General features: G+C 47.7%; 2 protein-coding genes across 9 annotated transcripts in view; both read right to left on the bottom strand.

Moving 5' to 3' along the window:
• Nucleotides 1–2,432, bottom strand: part of ANAPC10 (anaphase promoting complex subunit 10) — a 66,215-nt gene extending 63,783 nt beyond the window's left edge. For 4 of the 7 annotated variants that reach the window (XM_076067495.1, XM_032955220.2, XM_032955226.2 and 1 more), the window contains exon 1: nt 2,241–2,354. The gene's annotated coding sequence lies outside the window, so the exon portion shown is untranslated. The other 3 variants (XM_032955222.2, XM_076067494.1, XM_032955221.2) reach the window with 3 other exon arrangements.
• Nucleotides 2,433–12,741: 10,309 nt separating this feature from the next.
• LOC116942849 (uncharacterized) overlaps nt 12,742–20,615 on the bottom strand; it is a 65,812-nt gene continuing 57,938 nt past the window's right edge. For both annotated transcript variants that reach the window (XM_032955219.2, XM_032955218.2), the window contains exons 16-20: nt 19,846–20,076; nt 19,054–19,582; nt 17,410–17,496; nt 16,594–16,634; nt 12,742–14,159 (exon numbers count right to left, since the gene is read on the bottom strand). In XM_032955219.2, coding sequence (XP_032811110.2) covers nt 12,765–14,159; nt 16,594–16,634; nt 17,410–17,496; nt 19,054–19,582; nt 19,846–20,076 — 2,283 coding nt within the window. In that variant the 3' untranslated portion in view covers nt 12,742–12,764. The remainder of the gene's footprint in view (nt 14,160–16,593; nt 16,635–17,409; nt 17,497–19,053; nt 19,583–19,845; nt 20,077–20,615) is intronic.

Consider the following 20,615-nt stretch of genomic DNA (forward strand, 5'->3'; position numbering starts at 1 on the left):
GTCGTGTCACACAGTACACACAGTCGTGTCACACAGTACACAGTCGTGTCACACAGTACACAGTCGTGTCACACAGTACACAGTCGTGTTACACAGTACACAGTCGTGTCACACAGTACACAGTCGTGTTACACAGTACACAGTCGTGTCACACAGTACACACAGTCGTGTCACACAGTACACAGTCGTGTCACACAGTACACAGTCGTGTCACACAGTACACAGTCGTGTCACACAGTACACAGTGGTGTCACACAGTACACAGTCGTGTTACACAGTACACACAGTCGTGTCACACAGTACACAGTCGTGTCACACAGTACACAGTCGTGTCACACAGTACACACAGTCGTGTTACACAGTACACACAGTCGTGTCACACAGTACACAGTCGTGTCACACAGTACACAGTCGTGTCACACAGTACACAGTCGTGTTACACAGTACACACAGTCGTGTCACACAGTACACAGTCGTGTCACACAGTACACAGTCGTGTTACACAGTACACAGTCGTGTTACACAGTACACAGTCGTGTCACACAGTACACAGTCGTGTTACACAGTACACACAGTCGTGTCACACAGTACACACAGTCGTGTCACACAGTACACAGTCGTGTTACACAGTACACAGTCGTGTCACACAGTACACAGTCGTGTCACACAGTACACACAGTCGTGTCACACAGTACACAGTCGTGTCACACAGTACACACAGTCGTGTTACACAGTACACACAGTCGTGTCACACAGTACACACAGTCGTGTTACACAGTACACACAGTCGCGTTACACAGTACACAGTCGTGTCACACAGTACACAGTCGTGTCACACAGTACACAGTCGTGTCACATAGTACACACAGTCGCGTTACACAGTACACAGTCGTGTCACACAGTACACAGTCGTGTCACACAGTACACAGTCGTGTCACACAGTACACAGTCGTGTTACACAGTACACAGTCGTGTCACACAGTACACAGTCGTGTCACACAGTACACAGTCGTGTTACACAGTACACAGTCGTGTCACACAGTACACAGTCGTGTCACACAGTACACACAGTCGTGTCACACAGTACACAGTCGTGTCACACAGTACACAGTTGTGTCACACAGTACACAGTTGTGTCACACAGTACACACAGTCGTGTTACACAGTACACACAGTCGTGTTACACAGTACACAGTCGTGTCACACAGTACACAGTCGTGTCAAACAGTACACAGTCGTGTCACACAGTACACAGTTGTGTCACACAGTACACAGTCGTGTTACACAGTACACACAGTCGTGTCACACAGTACACAGTCGTGTTACACAGTACACAGTCGTGTTACACAGTACACACAGTCGTGTCACACAGTACACAGTCGTGTCACACAGTACACAGTCGTGTCACACAGTACACAGTCGTATCACACAGTACACAGTCGTGTCACACAGTACACAGTCGTGTCACACAGTACACACAGTCGTGTTACACAGTACACAGTCGTGTCACACAGTACACAGTCGTGTTACACAGTACACACAGTCGTGGTACACAGTACACAGTCGTGTCACACAGTACACAGTCGTGTCACACAGTACACACAGTCGTGTCACACAGTACACAGTCGTGTTACACAGTACACGCAGCACGGCTCCCAGTACACACAGTGCATTTTATTCAAGTAGAGAGCACACGGAGCGTACTTGAGGCCCTCATGCATTGAGGCCTACTCACTCGTACGCCCGCCGTGTCTCCATCCGAGCCGCAGCTGCCACAAAGACAAAGATCCGCCGCCGCCGCCAGTGTAAGACTTTAACAGACTGTAGGGGTAAGTGTTGTTAACGAGTAGCACCCGAGGGGGCGAGTGGCCAGCACCACGCCCGGCCGCCTTTGTCTCCACAAGTAGCGATGTTTACTACTACTACTACTACACCGCACCGTGGTACTCATTTGAGAGGCCGAGGAGATCTAGTGGAGGCGCAGGACCGGTTCGGATAATCGTCACTGGGTGTTTCGTGGTGGCCGTGTGCGGGAATCGAACTCGGGCCGCCGGGTCCGTAGCGCAGCAGCGCGCTAACCACGACGACCACGACGACACCACCACTCCCCCTAGCAGCAGCAGCAGCAAGCACCACACGCGGCACAGGAAAGCAGCAGCAGCAGCATCACAATGACCCGCAGACACAAAGCGCACAACCACCACCACCCACCACCACCACCAACTCAATCGCGAACTCACACGCGGAGGCGAGCGCCGGGACGCGGCCTCTCCGAGAGCCACACAAATTTGAGTTGCGTCACAGTATCGCGAGACTTCGCGAACCAAAGAACCGGCTTACGGGAATTCAAACGGACGCCGCGAGACTTGCATTCAAATCGGTTGACGGGGTCGCACGCGCGCGCCCCCGCCCCCGCCCCTCCCCCCATGGATAAGAGAAATCAAATATCGCGAGACTTGCCCGAAATGTAACGGGAGTTGCTCAAATATCGCGAGATTTAGCCTGGACAGGAATAATGACCCACCCCCAACCCACGCGTTAAGCCGGGCTCGGCCTTTAAAATGGAATGGAAATATAGGGGGAGTCCTCGCTTAACGTCGTAGTTGCGTTTATGAAAAGTGCGACGTTAAGCGGGACCACGTTTAAGTGAACCTATTTTCCTTGTAATAAAGTTACGTTCCAGTGTACGTTTTTTTTGTTCTGCCCAGACAAAAAACACAATTATCCGTTGAAATACAGAAACATAACATAAATGAAATACGAGGAATCTAAATACTAATAAAAAATATATAAATCTGGCATGAGATTACGCCAATGATGGATGTGAAGCGAACGCATGTCCGTTTTTGACTAACGCTTCTGAAGGATTCTATTACAAAAGTACGATCTAACGCCATCCGAATCCAGGTTCATAGACGATGTTGCGTAGCGGAACCAAAGACTGAGAGGGGATGATGGGACAGCACCTCCCGTTGTTCTTAACAGGATCAAGTGAACCCGCGACAGATTTATTGATAAGTTATGTTAATATTTTAGGCCCATACGTGGAGTAATTCAACGTGGCTTTACCCATATAAGGAATACTGGAACGGGAATCGACGTGAATTGAACGATCCAATGCTCTATTAATCGGGAATCAACCGATTTAATTTCCCGTGTCTATGTGTTCAAGCATGGATCGAGCATGGATCAAGCTGCAACGTTTTAAATACACGTTTTCCAATCGGTATCAGCGATCCCTGTCACACGCTTTATGGATCTTAAGAGACGATTTGTGGATCTAAAGAGCCAATATCAGTCCCGCCCCCTTGACCCTGATTGCCTTCCTTCTACATTAACATTACGTATCATTAATTAACAAACAAACAAAATAATTAATTCTGTCACGGATTAATTTCATCCTGTCGCAGCGCCACTCCTCTCTCTGTGCCCCCCACAAAGTGGTTCCTCTTGCGAGCTCCCACGACGTAAAACCGAACGTCGCAACGTTATAAAGGGAATATATTTCCTATTGCACGAGCAACGGTGTATAACGAGTCGACATTAACCGAGGACTCCCTTCTATCACAAAAAGAATAGCAACAAAGTTGAATGTCATTTACATTTGCATCTGTCACGTTTTAACGAACACCTCGTCACTTCACGACGCGCGCATTCAACGTTGTGATTTAACGCTAAAAAAAATCACGACATTAACGTAGTTAATTTAACGCTTTGGCGGTGGAGGCTGTAACGCGGGAGGGCTTGTGTGGGGAAATCGCTGGATGTGGAGGAAGGGATGAACAGATTTAGTTTAGATTTTGAGTTAAAGCTTTCGTGACTGCAGGGATTCATATTCTTGGTTATTTCGGTAAAGTCACCACGTAGAAGGGAAACAATAAAATAATAAACATATAAAACAATTAAATTCTCACGACGTTTCGACTGCAACACAAGCAATCATCATCAGGTGTGAAAACCACAACAAGAAAATTTGAAAAAAGTGTTTTATATTTTTATTATTTAACTGTTTCCCTTCTACGTGACTTTACAGAAAGAACCAAGAATAAGATTTAGTTTATTTGGGAAATAGGTGTGAAATACAGGGTGTTTCAACATTTTTTTAACACTTCTGAGAATTTGCAACAATATCACGAGACAATGTGCTGCTGCCTCCGGGCTCTGGAGACCGCCTAGTGAAGATTCCAGGCCACGTGTCGGCACTGATGGTGAACAAGTGGGAGACTCTTTGGCTTTTTGAAGCTATTAACATACATTTGGTATCATGTTACAGTGTATTGTCCGTTCTTTTTCCATTGAAAACGATAGTCGCCGAAAAGTGTTTTAAAAAATGTTGAAGCACCCGCTATGAGAGAGAATGCACTGACAGAGCACGTGGGAACACTGGCGGAGCCGGTGGGGGGGGGGGGGTGGCACGTGACCCCCCCCCCAATGATCCGATCGAAATCCCTAATTTCGATCGGATCATTGGGGTTCATCTCCATTAATATAAAAGGCAAAGTTGTGAATGTGTCTGTTCAAAATGTTTAGCGTACTTCCCGACATGCAACAAACTTGAAATTTGCCATGTGGGTACTTCACAGAATGTACACCATGCAAAATTATAAAAAAATATACACTTTTGTTTTTTTGGGTGGGGGGGGGTCTCAATAATGCATTTATTTTTTGCACGGCAAGTGAGCTGTGACGTCAAATCTGTCACGTGACCCACGCACGTGGAAGCGTAACGCATTGTAGTGTAGTGGTTAGCGCGCCGCGCTACGAACCCGGCGACCCGAGTTCGATTCCTGCTCACGGCCACCACCGGTGACGATTATTTTTACCGGTCCTGAGCCTCCCCTAGGTCGACTCAGCATCAAACGAGTAACTGCTCTGCTGTGTGAACATCGCCACTGGGGAGACAAAGGCGGCGGGCGTGCTGAATCCAAGTCCCGGGCGAAGCCGGGTAGTACAGCTAGTTGGTAATAAATCGGCATTTTGTGACCCCCACTGCCACTGTGTAGCATATTATTATGTGCCAGGGACTCTGAGATGATAGGACAATAGTCTGAATCCATAATTGGCAATAAGTAACGGCAAAGCGGTTATAAGTGACTTAGAATTGTGCGAAGTTGCGTAAACAGTCCACGACTTCCTTGAAGGCATCGACACCTTCAGCGAGCGCGGCGCCGATCACAACAACGCGGTTCAAATTCGACCCTCGATCGATGCCTGCGTCATCGCCGCACACGTGTCGAATAAAAAGCAAGGGACAAGTCCTTACTTACTAACAACTCCTCTATCATTTTTTATTGCTGGAGGGATTGTCCCCACCTACCTGAAAATCCTGGCTCTGCCATTGCGTGGGAAGACCAATGCGTCCCCAGGGTATGGGGTTTTCACCAAAATTCCACAACAGATACACACGTACACAGCTCGAGAATTATTTTCTTGCCACACGCAAGAAAATAATGGCATTCGTTACAATGGTTTGGGGACAGCGTCTTAAACTTCCCCAAATGTTGATAAGCAACGTCTCGCGTTTTATGTTTAAAACTGATGCGTGCGGATTGGCTGGAGTACAGCGTAACTTAATTAGTGACAATGATGTACCAATTTCCCTAATTTATATTGGTAGCAGTTCTGGCTTACCCCAAATTATTTGGCTTATTCGAGCCCGGATTTGAGTCGTAGTATAACAACACAAAGGTTTTATCTCGAGATCAACAGAGTTCTTTCGGTAAAGTCACGTTGTAAAGTCACGTTGTTTCCCTTCAACGTGACTTTACCGAAAGAACTAAGAATATGAATTACTGCAGTCACGAAAGCTTTAAATAAAAAATCAACAGAGTCCTTTAAACCAACTGAATCACTGCCAGTTTCCCTTGCTTTATCCGAGTTCGGTTTATGTGTATGTCGTTAACCTAGTTCTACCCAAAATTCGCTATATGCGTTTTGAATTTACTCATATGCAGTCAGCCGTGGGACATCATTGTTGTAGGGAGCGGTGGTCGACTCGGCCTCAAATGAGTACATTGTGCGGTGTGTAGTAAACATCGCCACTGGAGAGACAAAGGCGGCCGGGCGTGGCGCTGGCCACCCACCCCCTCGTGTGCCACTCGCTAAAAGGACTAGCCCCAACAGTCTGTTCAGGCTATACGTGGGATCTTTGTCTGCGCTACCCGGCAGGCAGCGGGGTTGCTTCTTGCACCCCTTCTTTGGTATGCATCTCCAGTACCAGATAAAGCGAGGGAAATCTGTAATTAGCTTTCCAATATTACTCTCGCTTCAACACTCTCTCGTGTACTTGACTGTGGGATACACGCATGGTCCTGCATACTTGTCATTGGAGCTTCAGGCCAAGATGCAATCATTTGTCTAATGAGCCACCAGGTTGCACCAAACTTAAAGCACGTAGTGTGTGTGCCTGCGACGACATTCACTTGAGCCAAAAAGGGCCGCTAAGTGTTCTCATGCAGACTTGGGTCTCAAAAAAAAACATCCCTTCGAACACGACGGGTCTTTTCACCTCATGTTATGGGTTCTAACGGTTTAAACAATTTGAGCAGCTGAATGTGTCCAGCCTTGCCTCCCTCCACCAGTTTAGATTTCACGCAATGACGCCCACATTTCGACATTGTGAACATTGCCAATGAGACGGCTCCGTGACGCAGTGGTAATCACCCCACGATGCCCGAATTGGAGTTTTGTGTGCAATTTGTATGTTCTCCCGGTGTTCGACATGCGTTTACCCTGGTTTAGGCCCATAGCTAAAAGCAACGCACAATGTATTGGCCAACCGTGGCAATGCCGAATGATTGCCTGCAAATTATTAAATCGGGATTACACAAAGCAGCATTTCCCCTACTTCAAAAACGTGGTCGGACCCCTTAAAATTAGTTGAGACTCGGTGAAGCTTTCATGGTTAAACAAGTTTCAAAATATACATGTCAATTTGCCACAGCAGAATACACAATTTACATTTTCATGATGTAATATTTTTGGGACAGTTAGTGTTATAGGAAACTTAAAAAAGACAATTTAAAACGTATTCCTTCTGATATTCCTATGTCACTCTCCTTGTATAATACACTTAATGCCATACAATAATTATGCCAAATTGGAAATTGGTGGCTTTAGCCCACGATGCATTTGCTCGTGGTGCATTGGAGAAAGTGAAGGATTGTGGGTAGACTTCGGGTTATTTTAGGTGGCAGAGACAGGCACTGAATAGCCACCGTCAAAGGCCTCTTCTGCACATATTCCCTGCTCCTGCGGGAATACGCTAAATGTAAAGACTTGTAGATGGGGGCATTGTATGTACTGTATTTTGAACTTCTTTCACACCGTATGCACCCAACCGTGCTAATCGGAGGCACTGATGTAGAAAACACACAAAATGCGCGCACGAAGCTTTTTATTTAACGCGTATAATAAGGCAATGCTCGGATACAAAACGGGTCAACCTCTCAGCCCTGCTTTCTCACCCGCCCTTCCGCACCTGTTCACATCACCTGCCTTCACGGCATTGTACAAGCGTACAATCATCGCGTACCGAGAAATGTCATCACCTGTGGCCCAAACACAGCAACGATGGGGGAGGTTTCAGTGGGCTATCTGACAGGATTAAAAGAAATACGCAGCTTTGAAAGCCATACAGGTCCATGAATAAGATCTGTGGTCAAACAACACACATTTTCTAACCAAGAATTACATCTCCATAAGGCTTCTTAAGTTGTTTTAGGACCCACAATTATTAAAAAAAACTTCGTTTTCCTAAATCAAATGTCAACTCATTAATCTTCTGACAGTGCTATCGTTTAACGGCAACTTCATATTTTTTCAGGTATAGAAATATTCTTTAATTGTATGCACCACACAAATGTTTCAAATTAACATTGACAATGTGAAGTGTCATTTTTGTGATGTATTTACCTCCATACAAAAGAAACATACAATTATTACCTTACGTAAAGGGAGCATACTTTAATTCAGTTTTTTAAATCACAAAAACGTTAACGTCAATTTTAAACAATTCATGGCGAGCAAGTCATTATTTGTTCCTTTCCACCAAAATGTATCCCAATTGTGATATTGGCCGTGCACCCATCTTGCCCTGGAGGCGTGACTTCTCAGAGAACTCCTAAAAAAAATTCACGTGGCCGTTTTATCCTGGACACTTACAACCTCTGCTGTGAGATAATTATATCATCGAATGAGGCAAAACAAGTTCAATTGTCCGTACTTTAATGGATTAAAATCAAGTGCAAAATCAAATTTCATTGAGTTTGTGTAGAATTATTGGTGATTCAGCTGAGACCATCAGCATTGTACACGAGATAGCCTATCTTAATCACAGCTGCCAAGATTCGAACCCAGGAAGTCAGAAGTGCTGGCTTTGCACTTTGACCTCTGAACCACCTGCCTAACTCAGACGGGTAATTCTTAAAAACCCCGACTGTTTCAGACGGTTGCTAAATTTAACATGGGTTCGGCCACGAATTGTCAAGTTAATTTACACTCCTTAGCATATACTCATTTTCACCTCCCACAGTGACCCAAGACTCATCACATTTCAACTCGGGCGCACTGCATATTTTTTTTTGGTTCCATTAAGCCCTATTCCTCATGAGGTCCCAAGGTTAAAAAATGCATGTCGTTAATTGTTGTCCAGTATGGATTTCTGTTTCCCCAGTCAATGCCATTAAATGTTTGGACGTGTATATACATATGCATGTATTGGCACTCGCAAAGGGCATGTTGTTTTTGCTATGTGCTCCTGCTGGCCATATTGCCAGTGAAATTCGCAGTTCATTGGTAAGCCTTTTAATGTAACAATACCAAGTAACTTTTTTTCTGAAAGCACTTTTTTTTGCTTCATCGTTGTATCATGGCATACTTCCCTCAAGCAAGACGGTCGTGTCATTTATATATACGATTGCAATTATTTTCAAAAGGTGTGTGGCCCTCCAATCCTGTGCTGTAACCATCGAATGGTTATGGCTTATATAGAATAGGTGCAGGATCCAAGCTAAGGCAACAAGAAGCCAATTTGAGGCCAAAAACTTAAGTTTGAGAAATAACAGTTTTACAGCCATCATTTGAACGAATATAAAACTATCATTTACTGTATTTTATATGCATGTAGAGGTTATTTTGCACCGTGTGTTGCTAACCATGCTAATAAATGGGATGAGGTGACATTTAAAAAAAAATCGAATGGTATGGAATTAAATCAATCACAAAATTCCAATGGATTAACTTTAGTATACGATGCTCATTCGTTAAACCACTCAAATCAACCACATTTGAGAAATGGCCTCTTGTCCCCACATCGTAAACAACAATTAGGCGTCAGAAATAGTTTGCTAACGATTCACCCCACACAGCGATTCCACTGTCACACTTTCCGGTTGTGATATAATTCAGGGATCTGTTCCAAGTTGTTAATTTCCATCTCCTTTGTATTGTTTGGCATTTTAAAAAAAATCACAATTTGACTAAGTTACACAGTACTCAATGCAACTTTTGCAAACCGTTTTGAGCGTCATTTGCACGGATCGTAGATCGATTTTTACACGCCCGATGCTACGTGTGCATCGTGAGCCCACCAAACGACTATTAACCGATGCGTCGTTACACGCCTGGTCAGATATCTGACTGCACACCACGACGTGTACGAGCTAGATCCAGTCATGGTTGGGGCAAGTAGCCATGATACGGTTTGTTGAACGTCACGGTTGAAGTGGGGTGGAGACGTCTGCAGCCATTTTGGTACGCATTGCTTTGACGCCAATACAAATATCAAACACACAGACCCTTGAGAGCTTTGGCAATCGCATTTCCGCTTGTATTCATATAGGCACAGGCGACGTAATACATTTAAACGTGATAAGAAAATAGTTTTTTGTTTGTTTTTACTTTAAATCGCATATTACGCATTTCTCTTATTTTGTCAACCCTATCCCCCCCTCCCCTGCACGCACGCACGCACGCGGAACAAAAAAAGACGACGCGTTTTGGGGTAAATTCTCTTCCACAAAATCTACGCACACGCAATGAAAAAAGACCTTCACTTTTGCGTCGAGCTTTTCTTCCAACAGTAGCAGTGGCATATCTTGACATTTATGAAGTGAGGATGAATGAACCCAAGGACAGAATGATGTGTTGCAATACCATCTCAATTTAAAATGAAACATAAGGAATTATATCCCATACAGCTGGGTCTCGTGGTCTTCTTCCTGCCAGGAAGAGCACTGCATTTTCCACAGATGATTTGCCAGTGTGAGAGAATGCCAGTGATACCGTCTGATACCAAGAGAACGCTTGCCTAACTCAGGAGTTAAAACCACCAGTTATTCCAATTCCGGCTACGTGTTCATTCCTTAGTAAACGTACGGCAGCCAACCCAGTGAACATGGGCAGGAGGGAGATGGATCGTGGCATGGCGAGACCTTGAGGCATGGTGATAATATGGGAAGGCCCTTCCATGGCTGTCGATGATGAATGAAAATTACCAATGTCATTTAACAAAAAAAATATTCCTGCGTATGATTCTGCACAAACCATTTTGTAAAATCACTTGTTAATTGCTGAGCAGAATCAAGATTGGCTTTGTGGTGAGTACAGTTGCGTGTGACGAATTACAAGACGTAAGACGAAGGGAGCAGAACAATCCTGTGAAATAAGAACGCTGACAACCCCTCACCCATGAAGATAGACCGCCACTGCACTGTTGGTGGTACTGTTTAAATGCATAGTTCTAAAGCTTTCCTCTTTTGTATGCCAATGTAAAACCTTCCAGACCAAGGAGAGGGATTATACGCATCCTGTCTCAGCATTTCCTTTACCTCACAGGAATAAGCTCCTGCAGACAAAATTTCAACGAATGGCAAGTCGGTAAAAGTGTAGAGTTGGCTTAGTGCCACGTGTCCCCTTTTCCACTTTGTGCTGCAAAAAAAAACGGCCGATAGCGCATTTAACCGGGCAGTGAATTATCCCGTAGATGCACCCAACAGCTCGCGGGCATATTCTCCCCCAAGGCCTGAATTGGGAGGTCGAGAAAAAATATATTTGGGCCGATATGCCGCATCCAGGCCGGCCTTCGTGGAGTGCGGAACAAAATTGGGACACCAAAGCACTACGCGCTTGTCAATTACATTAGCACCAGTTTTCATTGTTGTCTGTCAGTTGACATTTCATCTGTTCTGCTGCTGATACACGAGTTCAGGCTGTACTTTAACCACCAAAATAAACCAATCGTGTTGACTCAAAACTTCAGTAGGTAACAAAAAAACTGCAAAGCACAGCGCCCGTTCGACGTCATCGGCAATATGCATACAGTCGAGTAATGTACTGTCCAGTATTTGTAGTTTCTTTCTGTAATTATTCACCCCTTTGTGCGGCATGATTATTCATGCGTGGACAGTCAACGAGAACCACCTGAAATCTGGAAGGTTTGACATCACATTTGTCTACAAGGCCTTCCTAGATTGATTGCAACACAAGAACCCCGACTAGGTATTTGAAATCCGCCAACGTAAGGCGATTCGACGTCCTCCGCTTAAAGATTACACGACATACTGTGAAAAAAAAAGAATAAAACATTTTAATTCTTATTATTAAAATATCAGTACAAAACGGATAAAATCGCTCCAAGGATAAATTTTCCCCTTACTCCCGGCGTCGGTAAGAACGTTCTAAACGGTAAAAACACGACCGCGTGTGCGTGTCATGGCGCGTCAATTATGATTTTCATCAAACTGTCAAGAAATACGAGCATTCTGTTGCGTCGGCGTTTAATGTTTCATTTTATTTTTTAAAGAAAGGGAAGAAAAAAATCAGGAATTTAAACTAAGCAGAGAAAATATCGACGCGCGTTCGCTAACGATCCAGAGAAAAGACCTTCTCAAGGTCCAGTGAGTTGTACTGAACTCTGCTTAGTCAACACAATGACCCACATATCATCTTCTCAATTTTCCAGCAATGTATTCCTCTTATTGCGCCATTTATTGCGACAAATAATGGATTTCGTTATGATAACGCAAGCGTCAATGCCGCCGGTGTGACAACTAAAAATCAGGAACACAATTTACGCGTGTTGATTTTGGATGTTTTAAAATGCAATTAAGCACTGGGTATCCGTTTTGAATTTGTTCTAGATTAATAACAATGTTAAAACAGAAGAATACATACGAAATGCGGTACAAGCTGCTACGCTAGTTGCCTTTTCCAACTAAAAAACATAAACTCATTCAGACCCAATTTAATCACTTCAACCTCTCAAATGCACAACATGTGAGCCTTTCTTTGGCTGAACATTAAGCGGGTCTTATGAATACAATTACCCGAGGGAATTGTCCATTTCCTCCGCCAATTATTCTAATTTGTGGATTTCATTAAATGTGAAACAACCGTGTAACATTCACAATCTTTTTTCCCCTCTCTGCTTTGTACTACAGCTAATTTCAGCGTGATTAGCTAACCGCGCACCTGTCGGTTTTAGTTTATTTTCCGCTGCGTTTTTTTTAATTTTTACGCCGAACGCATTTAACGACATTCTCACGCTAACGTTTACGAAAAATTTAAATGAAAAAAAAAAAATCTAAAAAAAAAAGCCCAAGCAAAACAAAACGGTGCGATTTGACATCAGCTCTTCAGAAATGTTTCTTTCGCGTTTCCCACCCCCCTAACCCCCTCCGTATTATACGCGCGTCACCGTGTGGCGTCCCCCCCCCTGCCCCCCCCCCACTCACTCACCCACCCACCCACCCACGCCAAAAAAATTACATCGCCGGGTTGTTCTCAAATCCCGGCTGCCCTCGTGGGTCTAATGGCCGGCTGCCTTCGGTCTGTGGCAAACGGACAAACTGGTAGCCGTAGCCCCACACCTGAAAGCCATTGCCTCCGCCCGCGGTGTAGGGGCCGGTGCTCATCGGCGGCGCCGCTCCCCCGTCCCTCACTGCCCGCTGCATCGCTTCGGCCCGCACTTGGCTCGCGCCGCCTGGGTCGGCGTAGCACTCCAGCCCGCCCCGATACCACTGGTCCCCGGCAAACTGCGACCCCTCGCCCCTAACCCGCGCACCGCTGCCCACGATGCCCTGCGGCGCCGGCGCCGGCGGAGGCGGCGGCATCCTGGGGACGCCGAACTCCAGGCCGTGCTGCTGCTGCTGCTGCTGCGCGTGGTGGCCGTGCGCTACGCCCATCGCAAAGTAGTTTGGGCTCGGTCGGAAGTCGGCGCTGTTCGAGGCGAGCGCCATATCCGCCTGCGCCGTCTGGAACGGCGGGAACGGCGGGCCCACACCGCCGTCAGCAAAACTGACGGGGCACGGGCCAAACGGCGGCGGCGGCGGCAGCGGCGGCGGCGGCGGCGGGGGCGGCACGGGAGTGCCGCCCCCGCCCGGTTGCGAGTCCGAGAAGTGGGGCGGCGGCGGCGGCGGCGGCGGCACGCTCAGCAGCCCCATGCCGGCCTGCGACGTGAGGCTGCGCACGTCCATGGGGAAGCCCATGGCCACGCCGGACGTGTTCACCTTGCCCTGCTGCTGCTGCTGCTGCTCGCCGCCGCCGCCATCGAACAGGGACTGCGCCTTGCAGCCCTGCGACGGGAAGTCGGGTGGGCCGCCCACCGCTCCTCCCTGCATGTGGTTGAGCCAGGAGGACACGCCGTACGCGCTGCCGCCCGGCCCGCCGTCACCCTGCGCCCCGCCGCCGCCGCCGCCGCCGCCGCCGCCGGTGCCCCACGCCCCTCGAAAGTGAACCTGCGCACCGCTCGTTGCGTTAAACATGGAGCCCGCCTCCATACCATTGGCAAAGGCATCGCCGCCGGAGCCATCTTGCTCCTTGAGCTGATCGCCCACCGCGCCGTTGTTGAGGGGCCAGCCGCCCCCGCCGCCGCCGCCGCCGCCGCCGCCGCTTCCAACGGCTTGAGGGGGCGGCCACTCTTTGGCGGCGTCGGGCACGTGGGAGGCGGCGCCAGGGGACGCCGCCCACACGTCCAGCGAGTCGCCGTTGTGGCTGCACGCCGGGTTGGACTGCGCGGACGGCCAGCTCACGTCGCCGGCCGGGAAGTAGCGCGACTGCTGCGGGGAGTGCGTGAGGCCAAAGGAGGCCGGAGGGTACACGGACGTCCAGGGCCCCGGCAGGGACTGGTAGGGGCCCAGCCAGCGTGCTTGCGCAAACGCCTGGAGCACAAACGGTGGAGGTGGATGAGAATAAGAGTTAGTTATTGATAGTCCAAGTGTGGTTGTGCTCTAGGTTTGATCAAGAGTTAGCCAAACCAACCGCGGCTAAAATGCAGCACTGCGTGTGAATCGCAGCACATCTGAACGCAAAGTGATACTCATTCTATCGACTACTCCACAGCGATGATGGTATGTGATCTCGCAAACATTCTATTTTGAGTTGAGCCATGTGACTTGCGAATGAGGTGTTTACCAGCCATTGCGCGAATAAGCATTTACAGTTGGAAAGTGTTCAGAGGAAGGTAAGCAACAAGTTTTACTCTTAGATGTTTTCACTATGACACCAACATACACATCGACCCACTTTCCGAAATAAAGTTATCAATGCTCCATTGACCAAAAACATTTCACCGATAACCGCCAATACACCTAACGTATGAAAACATTCACGCGCGTTTGAAGATGTTCTAAATCACTCAGAATTGGAATACATTTCTGCATATCTAAGCAAGTTTTCAAGAAGTGTGTGATGGCATGCATGCCATTACACCGTTGATGTTTTAGTATCCGATTGCTACTTGCTTCATTGCTGCACTTTGCTTAGTTTGTTTTATCGGGACTCAAGTCACTCTTGCAAATGAGGCTATCCTGGTCTCCTGAGTTCTCATCCGTTGAGACAAAATGAACTTGAAACCTGAGGACGGGTGTAGATTTATTTGAATTCACGTCAAACAAAACTCAGCAAACCCTGCATATCTACTTTTCCAAAGCATATAAAACATTTTTTTTTATAAATAAGATTCAACAATAAATAGAAGCCAGCCATGCAACAATGCATGAATGCATTGACTGCAATAGATTAAGTGACAATATGTGCATCAAATCGTGCATGTAAAGATTTACTATTTACAATTAGTAAAAATTATATTGGTAGAGGTATCACAGTGGTTAGCGCACTGAATGATGAACACAGTAACATCAATGGCGAGTGATATCCTCCCTTAAACCAACCCATACTGACGAGCAAGTTGCAGTATGCTAAACAGCCCATCGCTAGCACGGCATGAGCAGGGATGCCTTCATCCAGCAGTAGTTTGACATTTAGGATAATGGGAGTGAACAATCTGTGCAAACGAGGCAGAAGGCGCGGGGGAAACGATTCGTGCCAGTCGGAAAAACAATCGATCGTTCAAGCAAATCACGACCCAGACTTATGATGATTCATCAAATGTCTCTTGTGGAGGGGTGGGTGGGGCGCGGGAGGTGGTAACGACTGGAAGCCTAATAGAAGAGTGTGTGTCCTTGCGCTTGTGAGCCCGAGAGCCAAGTCTCTTTCTGTGATTATTATACCCGGTACACACCTCCCTGTGTTGGAATTTATGGTTACCATGTGTTGCATTTCACACCAGATTCTATAAAAGCGGTTGATTGACGTATGAGGCACAGCTCCCAAAAAAAAAATGCAAGTGTTTTTAACTGGATACAATTATTGGTGTAAATTAATATTTTGCATACGTTAACAGCAATAAAACACTCAACACAAACACTTAGGTACGCTCACCATCTGGAATTAGTTTCTCCCCAGCTTGTATTGGCCAGTTTCGCATGGCTTGCTACTGTGTAAAAGCCAATGCTAAAGGTCAGATTGGCAAGGGCTTGTTAAAGTAATGTATAAATATAAAAGCCTACGATAAATGCCAGGGGGCCCCCTTCATACAGACGCAATTTTGTATTCAATGTTTTCATTAAACACAAAAATTAATTTAGCTGCCAAAAAACATCCCAAGTGCTTTTGTTTTTCTTTTCAGCCCCAGTCAGCTTGGACCGCGTAATGACGTGAAATTAAAGTGACATCACACATTTGTGGGATTCTAATGAAGTGCTACCTATTTAATTAATCAAAACTAATATTGCTTGGAAAATGGATGGGATGCATAAAAAAAAAAGTATGTTTCCTTTCCAAAAAAATGTACCATACAAAACAGGACGCGTTCATAATTTACAGAACAAAAGCATAAAGGATGAAAAAATAATCCACATGTAAAGAGATATAATCTAATTACGGAAGGGTCAAATCGAGAACAAACTAAAACCTACACGCGTTCATCAAGCTACATGCCTGCGAGTTAATCCTCTTCATTCCCTATGGGACATGAGGCCGTAATGAGTTCCCCCCTCCACTTCTGTACCAGTCGTTCAGGAAAAAAAAATATATATCCGTTTTGAAAAAATCAACAGGTCACCCCGATACATTGGCCACCTTTATAGCTACCTCTACCCAAGTACATCTGAACGTGTTGAACTGTACTTCTTCACAGCACACGGAGGGATGACGCAAAGCACACTCAAGACGTGCGCCCATTTACCACTGCAACATCATGAATTGTGGCTCTTGAACAAAATGAGCACCAAAATAATTATTTAAGCGACTTACTTGAATTCCGTAATTGAAGAAAAATTGCAGAAGCCTCTGGTCTGCAAACACAAACGAAGGCACAAAAGGTTACATGTATGTGCACTGTACATAGCCAACCGTGCTATTCGAAGGTGCGGCCAGAACGACAACAAACTAAGCATGCTTTGCACAGCACAGGCTGTACGTGAACTTGCGATGTAGCGCCAATGCAAAGGAGCCTCTCATTGGGACACAATACTCTGCTCATTCAAATGCCGAGTTAATTCGGCATTCATTACCAACAGTAAAGAAAAACACAACGCACGTTCCCATCACACAAACGTGTGCATATCGTTTTTTTGGAACAAACGCATGTCATTATTTTGGGGATAACTTCATTTCAAATTTGTTCCCATTAAAGTCACACCAAGTCACCCTGCATGAGTTTTAATACAAGAACATTGGCCAATTAATTGTGATATTCACTGCAGACTAACTGGAGCAAACACACACACACACACCAAAAGGATAACGCTCAAAACTCCGCTGATATCTGTCTGCCGCCTACTTGCTGTAACTGTCCCTACGGGGCACCAACTCGTTTCCACAGCAGGTGGAAATCTGACATACAGCATCTAATTTATATTTATAGAGTGCCGTCACTCAAGGTGGTGACAGAATAGAATGATTTAGGTGGGTACAAGGATTTAGCAATGAGTGACAGTGATAGCGGGGTACTAAGCGGGCTCGTTCTATGACTGGGTAATTCAATGCCTGACCAGAGTAAACCCCCGAGAATGGCCTCAAGTGACTTTGCAGGACAGAAAAAGGGCAGGAGGACTACTACTGCGTTACCTTCGGGTAGATCCCGGCCATCGGGGTCTTTGGAATAGAGAGAGAGGGCATCGAACGGTTCCAACAGAGACATGGATCCAGCCGCAGCTGCAATTACAAACAGGGCAATCACATCACCAGTTCCCCTCTAACGTCAAGGTGGAGAACGCTTTTTTACTCATCCAAGGTCGAAAAGAACTTTAGTACATCAATATAAACTTGAGCAGTGTTAATCAATGACGTGATAAACAATACGCGTGTTGAACAAGTACACAGCGGCAGCCACAGAAGTCACTGACCGCGGCGCTGAAAGCAGTGCCGTTGCCGAGGCCGACAACATTCCCCTCTCTCGTGCCCGATTAGTGGGGCTAAGATGTTTGCGGAAGCGGATAAATATCATCTGTGGTGCAATTCCAAGTGGTGGGCCTCGTGTGTCCGTGGGGCTGTACGAAACACCGTGGTGGGACAGATACGACAGCAGCCTCCGGCCCATAGGATCCCCCAGCTCTGCTCTGCGTGAAAACGGGCCTCGCATCTGCGATGCCGTGTCATCCAGCGACCACCACTGCTCGCAAAGCCATGTGTGTTATTCAGCTTTGGGGAGCCCAAGTGTGGCATCATGTGGTGCATCTGGCTGCTCGGGTTCATGGGTCGTTTAACAGTGGAAGAGTGCATTGTCGGCTCCCTTGAGATGGGGCTCACTGGGTAAGCCAACCCGGTGTAAATCAGCGCACATGGAATGTATCCATTAAAATATTACTGAAAATATTAAAATTTTCTGGAAAAATAAAATCTATTTATTCGTCCAGGAAAACGGCCATTGGTCGCGAAACTTTTATAAGAATTTTTTTCATATATTCTGCATGTCACGGCTAGAGTGGTGGCGTAGCCGCAAGTGTGATGCAGTATAATCCTGATAATAAATAACAATGTCCTTTATTTATCTAGGAGTCAAGACTTTTTTTTTCAGGCAGGTCATGCTTTTGGATGGTTGTCTAATTCCGTCTTAAATAATGTTTTGCATGCGGGAGAAAAATAGAATACGTGGAGACACAATGCCGCACACACTAGGGTAACACCCAATAGGTCTGAATAGATTGTTTCACAAACCCATGTGCTGTGGTAATAACTATCGGGAGTACGTGACGCAAGTTGATAGTTATTGAACTTGCTACTGAGCAAACAGCTGGCATTGGCCCAGTTGTTTGCCCAGGCCACCTCCTCAGTACACGACAAATATAAACTATTTTTATTTTACAGATAAGCCCACCGAGCTATACATCTCTTTTTCAAAAGCGGCCTGGCCACAAATGATAGCTCAACCAAGTGGCAAAACGTGTGGAAATTAATAGCAGCCAAATACTCTAAACGCTTCATGTTGATTCTAAACGTGGAGGAAAAAAACGGAGGACCCGGGGAAAAACCCACGTGACCACGGGGAGAGAGAAAACACCACCATCTATAAATGTACAACAGGCATGAGGGTCGGCATCGAACCGAACGACTTCCTGTATACCAGGCGAGGCAGTTAAACATCTCGCCACACGAGGCTGGGAACTTCTCGCACACAATCTCAGCACAAGCCCCGCCGGCGCCCCCCCCCTCCCCCCCCCTCCCAAATGTACCACCCCCCCGGGAAGCGCGCGCCAACGCAGGCGTCGTCACCTTGCGAGTCGAGCGACGCTTTCTGCCCCGAGGCCGCGCAGGCGATCGAGGCCCTGTCCTCTGCGCCGGCTGCACCCCGCTCCAACGCCCCCCCGCCCCTGCCGGCGGCCAGCAGAGCTCCATTCTGCGCGGCGTCCCCCGGCATCCCGGCAGGAGACGTGTTGCCACCACCACCACCACCACCACCAGCCATTGCAGACGGCTGGGACCCCACGCCGTCACCGCTCACCGCCAGTGCCGAGGGGCTGAAGCCGTTGAGCGGCGTCGCCCGGTCCCGCTGGCCGCCGCCGCCACCGCCGCTTCCACCGTCCGCGCTCGCTTGGGTCGAGAGCGAAAGGATCTTCTGGTGTCCGTGGAAGGGGGACGAGGGCCCCATGGCGGGGTGGCCGCCCAACGCGGCATGGTTGTAGGAGTGCAGTGGCGGTGGACCCGAGGATGAGTAAGGCCCGATGACGGCCGGGGACGGAGAGCTCATGGCGCCGGGCGTCGGGCACGGCGGGATGAGCGCCGCGATCGGAGCCAAGATGGCCTGAAAGGACGGGAGGCGTATGTTTACCACGACGACTACGGAGGGGCTTGCTCGCGGGACAACGACGTCCCGCTAACACGTCGCCTACTCCCAAACGTGCCGCGACGGCCGGAAGAAGCACTAGCCAGCGGCCAATAACTGAACGCGGGAACATTCTGCATGGCCGAAGGTGTACCGTTTGCGTGTTGGGGTCGAGCGGGAGCGTAGCGGGTTTAAAACCCTGCTTAAAACCCAGCGGTGTAAATCTACTTTTGCGCAGTTACCTGGGAGGGCTTGACGGCCGAGGAGAGCACGGCCGGAGGGTGCAGCGCGGGCAGCGTGACGGCGAGGGGCGAGCATGCCTGGGAGGCCGAGCCGACCGCCACCGAAGGGCTCGAGCGGGGCCTGCTGATGGGCAGCGGCGTCGGCGCTGCCGAGGGGCCGCCCGGGAGAGGAACGCCCATCCCTCCGCCGGGCAGCAACAGAGTGCGTGGCTGCGACACCGACATTGTAACCTTCAGAGGCAAGGGGCATCGAGGAGGAGGAGGCAGCGACGGTGAGACGTCGCTGTACGAGCAGCGCTAGGGGGTGGGGGAACATCTTCCTTACCGAGGGCCGCAGGTTCGGCGAGCAACACATTGACGGATGCCCTCACAGTCACTATGGCCGCAACATGCCCTCGCGGTACAAAAGCAGTGAGTCGAGTGCATCGGGGTCGAAAATATTCTCCTCTCATTTGAAAGGCTGTTTAGAAGTGGTAGTAGGGCTCGCGTGGCTGTCAGCCGCATGAAGTCAAGAGCTGCATGCATGCTGCAAGTCAGAGGTTTCCCACCCTTGCTAAACAAGTGGGATGGCTCTGCCAACACTCCCACCCCACGATTTTATGAACTGTTGCAATTCAGGGTTGCGATTCAATTCAAGATTTTTTTGTACATTATGGTGAATGGTAGCGCCTCTAGTGGCTGCAAGGGTACAGTGAACCCATTACACAGCTTGATCTTGAGAATGGAGGTTAATGGGCGAGTCGATGTTTCATTGCACCCAGAGTGCGCAC

The sequence above is a fragment of the Petromyzon marinus genome, chromosome 16 (genome assembly GCF_048934315.1).
Source record: "Petromyzon marinus isolate PM22_M1 ecotype Great Lakes invasive population chromosome 16, UKy_Petmar_22M1.pri1.0, whole genome shotgun sequence".
Taxonomy (NCBI): Eukaryota; Metazoa; Chordata; class Hyperoartia; order Petromyzontiformes; family Petromyzontidae; genus Petromyzon; species Petromyzon marinus.